Here is a 4,214-nt window from a genome sequence, read left to right on the forward strand (position 1 = left end):
GTGCCCCAGCACTCACCACTGGCACAGCTTGGCTGCCTCCTCCTGCAAAAGGGGATCTAGGACAGTCTGAAAACTCTGGTGATAACACATCAGTGTATTTCTGGAGGCAGAAACCTAGGAAAAAGAAGACATTGCAAGCACACCAGTCCACAGAGGAGATGGCTGGAAGACGAGGTCCTTCCTGCTCTTGCCCAGGTAGGGAGCAGCAAAGCTGCTGGAGGTGAGGGAGTTGGTATTTTGAGTGAAACCCACTTGAGGATGTTGTTTTGTGGGCTACACAAGGGCAAAAACAAGGCATCTCAGGCCATGGGTTAGACACCCATAGGTACGCTGGGTGTTCCTGCCCTGGGTCCTAAGGAGAGGAAAACCTTCTCCAGGGTTTCCAGGCTGCTTTCTGCCAGGAAAAGGGTGGCAGCCCAGAGGAAATCAGGTACCTGTGAGGCACAGATCAGCCCCTTCAGGTGAGGAAGCCTTTGGCATGGTTTCCCATTTTCTTCCAAAGCCCTCCACCTCAAGAGTAAACAAATCTGGCAGCATTCCCCTCTGTTTTATGAGAAGAACATTTAATTTCCAGAGACTTTATTTTCCCCTTTTAAAGTGCAGGGGCCCTCTCCAGATGACAAAATTTAGCCGTTCCCATGCATCTGATCGAAAATGATTTGGAGGGGGGCTTTGTTTTGGTTTTGTTTTCATTTTTGCGTTTAATTGTTTTTAATTAGTGTACATCACCTGATGTCTCCCCAGATCACCTGCAGCCCAACACACCAGCTCGGGCCGCGCTGTCCAGACAAGCATTCCCTGCTCTCCTGGGGCTTTTCCTGCCCTTTTCTGGGTGGAAGGGGTTTCCCTTCTGCCCCCCAGCATCCCTGCAGCAGGGCAGGAGATGGAAGGGAGTGAATAACGAAAAAGAGCAGCTGATGGAGGCAGCTGTGGGCACCCGGGATGTGGCCAAGGGGGCACAGCGCAGCTGGGAGCCCCTGGCTCTGGGTTTCCCTGACACTTGTTGCAGATCCTGGAGCAAAGCCTCTGCCTTCCCAAATTCTCCTCTGCTTCTCGCGCAGAGCCGCCCCTCACCCCAACCTCCCTTCCTTTCCAGCAGAACTGGGAGCCGTGATTTCCCCAGGTGACGCCCCCCCTTTCCCTGTGAGCGTTCATGGCTCTTCACAGGGCAGGAGACAAATGGGGGCTTTGTTGGTGTTCAAATCAATCTCTTATCAAAAAAGGACTAAACAAAACCAAAAATTTAAATCCACACAACAAGAAAATAACAGTTGAAGATGTTTTATTAATTTCAATATAATTAAACATAATGAAACCCAGTCAAACCATCCCTTTCCTCATGCCTGAAGTCCCTTCCTTTCCTCTCGGTGGCCGGGACGGACAGGAGGGTTTGGCCGGGCACGCAATGGGACCAAGAACATCACTGGGTCACAGGACCTGCAGAGAGAGGAACTGGTGGAGAGGGAAACACATGGGCTGGGCTGAGCAAGGGGGTCCTGGCTGCCCCGCGGGGACAGACCCGTGTTCCTGGGCCACAGGCTGTCACGCGGCCCAGCCGGTGTCTTTGCTGCAGACTGGCCTGCCTGCCCCTCTGCCTGCGCCTCTGCCTGCTGCTGCCCCGCGCTCTCCACCATCACTGACAGCTTGTGCAGCTGCAGGGAGGGGAGAAGGAATCGGCTGGGAGATGGGATGGATGTGGCCAACAAGCCCGGGTGGCTCTGGAGGCTCAGTGGTGCTACCCAGCCAGGGGATGGGGACAGGACCCTGGCCAGGACCACCCTGCCAAGCTCCCCTGCTGCCCCAGCATCTCCCCAGCTCTCCTGGGGACCTCTGCTGGCTCACCTTCTCCTTGCAGCCCTGCCAGTCACTGTCCAGGCCCTGGAGGGAGGACACCTGTTCCTGCATGGAGAACATCTGGTCCTGCAGAAAGGACACTTGGTGCAGGAGAGAGTTAAGGACATGGTGGATGCTCTCCCGATCTAGAGGTGGGGTCCAAGGGAACACACTGTCAGTGAGGGGGTCCTGTCCTTGGGGCCAGGCCCTGAGCACAATAAGCCAGTGGATGCAGCTGGTCCCAAGCAAAATAACTCCTCCAGTAAACCTCCCCAGGACTCCCACCTTGCAACAGGAAGAGCAGCTGCAGGTTCCCCAGTCTGGCCTGGTGTTCCAGCTGGGCCACCTGCTCCTTCAGGTCAGCACAGAGGTGGCTGAGCTCTCTGACTTTATTGAGAGCTGACTGTGCCTGGAGAGTACCTAGAGTGTCCCAAATGGGGACACTCCCTGCTCCTATAAGGGCTTCCTCCATGGCCTCCTGCTGGGTGCCCATGCTCGCTATGGTGGGCTCAGCAGGGGCAAACTGGCTCCCCCTGCCCTGCTGGGAAGAGGAGGCAAAGGGATCAGGGTTACAGGCAGATGTGCAGCAGCACCGGGGCTGGATTGGACCCACCAGCACTTGCTGATGGCAACGTGGGGAGGACCCAGAGCAAGCGGAGCAGCATTTCAGCCCCAGCTCTTCCTCCCCAAAACTCCACCCCTTTCCCACAGGGAAGCCCGGGGTCCCAGCAGGAACTGGGGCTTAACTCAGACCCCGCTCTAAGGGCAGCGCACGGGCCGTGCAGAGCCCGTAGGAGGGGGCTTGGGCAGGGGAGCACCCAGGGGACCAGCCAGTGCCTCTACCTTGGAGATGCTGCTCTCCTTCTTCCCTTTCCTCCTGGCTGGGAGCAGACGGCGCAGGGCCCCAAAGTTGACCAACCACACATCTCTAGGCACAAGGATCAGGTCCAGAAGCTGGGGCAGGCCAACCAAGTCCATGGTGCTGTCCTGTCTGGTACCAGGGAACACCAGAGGCTTTCTGCAGGGGGTATCAGTCTGGGTGGGTGAGAGAAATGCACAGCTGATAGCCTTCCTTCTCCTTGTCACCTCAGAAAGCCATCCCAGCTGGGGGGTCACACGAGTGGCAAAGTGGGGTTTTTAGAGGGGAGAGAGGCCGAGGTCACAGAGCAGGATTGTGACCTCACCCGTAGCCAGGCAGGGCTGGAGGGCTGGGGGCTGCAGGTCTGGGGGTGCCCCAGCACTCACCACTGGCACAGCTTGGCTGCCTCCTCCTGCAAAAAGGGATCTAGGACAGTCTGAAAACTCTGGTGATAACACATCAGTGTATTTCTGGAGGCAGAAACCTAGGAAAAAGAAGACATTGCAAGCACACCAGTCCACAGAGGAGACGGCTGGAGGACGAGGTCCTTCCTGCTCTTGCCCAGGTAGGGAGCAGCAAAGCTGCTGGAGGTGAAGGGAGTTGGTATTTTGATTAAAAAAGGACTAAACAAAACAAAAAATTTAAATCCACACAACAAGAAAATAACAGTTGAAGATGTTTTATTGATTTCAATATAATTAAACATCATGAAACCCAGTCAAACCATCCCTTTCCTCATGCCTGAAGTCCCTTCCTTTCCTCTCGGTGGCCGGGACGGACAGGAGGGTTTGGCCGGGCACGCAATGGGACCAAGAACATCACTGGGTCACAGGACCTGCAGAGAGAGGAACTGGTGGAGAGGGAAACACATGGGCTGGGCTGAGCAAGGGGGTCCTGGCTGCCCCGCGGGGACAGACCCGTGTTCCTGGGCCACAGGCTGTCAGTGGCAGCAGGACAAAACTGTCCAGTCTGAGGCAATCCACCACTTCCTTTGGGAAACTATTCCAGTGTTCGTCCTCATGGTGAGAAATCATCATCACCTGCAGCTTGTTCAGCTGTAGGAAGGGGAGAAGGAATCGGCTGGGAGATGGGATGGATGTGGCCAACAAGCCCGGGTGGCTCTGGAGGCTCAGTGGTGCCACCCAGCCAGGGGATGGGGACAGGACCCTGGCAAGGACCACCCTGCCAAGCTGACCCCCCAGCATCTCCCCAGCTCCCCTGGGGACCTCTGCTGGCTCACCTTCTCCTTCTGGCCCTGCCCCTGGCCTTGCTGCCCTCATGGTGAAGAATTTTATCCTAATATCACCTAAATCTCCCCTCTTCTAGTTTAAAACCATCACCTCTTGTCTGATCACCCTTTCCATGGGAAGTGCTTCCTGATATCCCACCTAAACCTCCCCTGGAGCAGCTTCAGGCCAGGCCCTCTGGTCCTGTCACTGGTTGCCTGGGAGAAGAGCCCAGACCCCCCTGACTAAACCTCCCTTCAGGTGGTTGTAGAGAGTGAGAAGGTCCATCCTGAGTC

The 4,214-nt window shown here is 56.2% G+C and overlaps 1 protein-coding gene across 1 annotated transcript in view; it reads right to left on the reverse strand.

The window, feature by feature from the left end:
* LOC104398210 (Golgi apparatus membrane protein TVP23 homolog B-like) overlaps positions 1–2,811 on the reverse strand; it is a 17,638-nt gene extending 14,827 nt beyond the window's left edge. The window contains exons 1-3 of the mRNA XM_010008264.1: positions 2,677–2,811; positions 2,119–2,374; positions 1,843–1,979 (exon numbers count right to left, since the gene is read on the reverse strand). Coding sequence (XP_010006566.1) covers positions 1,843–1,979; positions 2,119–2,374; positions 2,677–2,811 — 528 coding nt within the window. The remainder of the gene's footprint in view (positions 1–1,842; positions 1,980–2,118; positions 2,375–2,676) is intronic.
* Positions 2,812–4,214: the final 1,403 nt, after the last annotated feature.

This window comes from Chaetura pelagica, unplaced genomic scaffold, assembly GCF_000747805.2.
Source record: "Chaetura pelagica isolate M959 unplaced genomic scaffold, ChaPel_1.0 scaffold471, whole genome shotgun sequence".
Lineage (NCBI taxonomy): Eukaryota > Metazoa > Chordata > Aves > Apodiformes > Apodidae > Chaetura > Chaetura pelagica.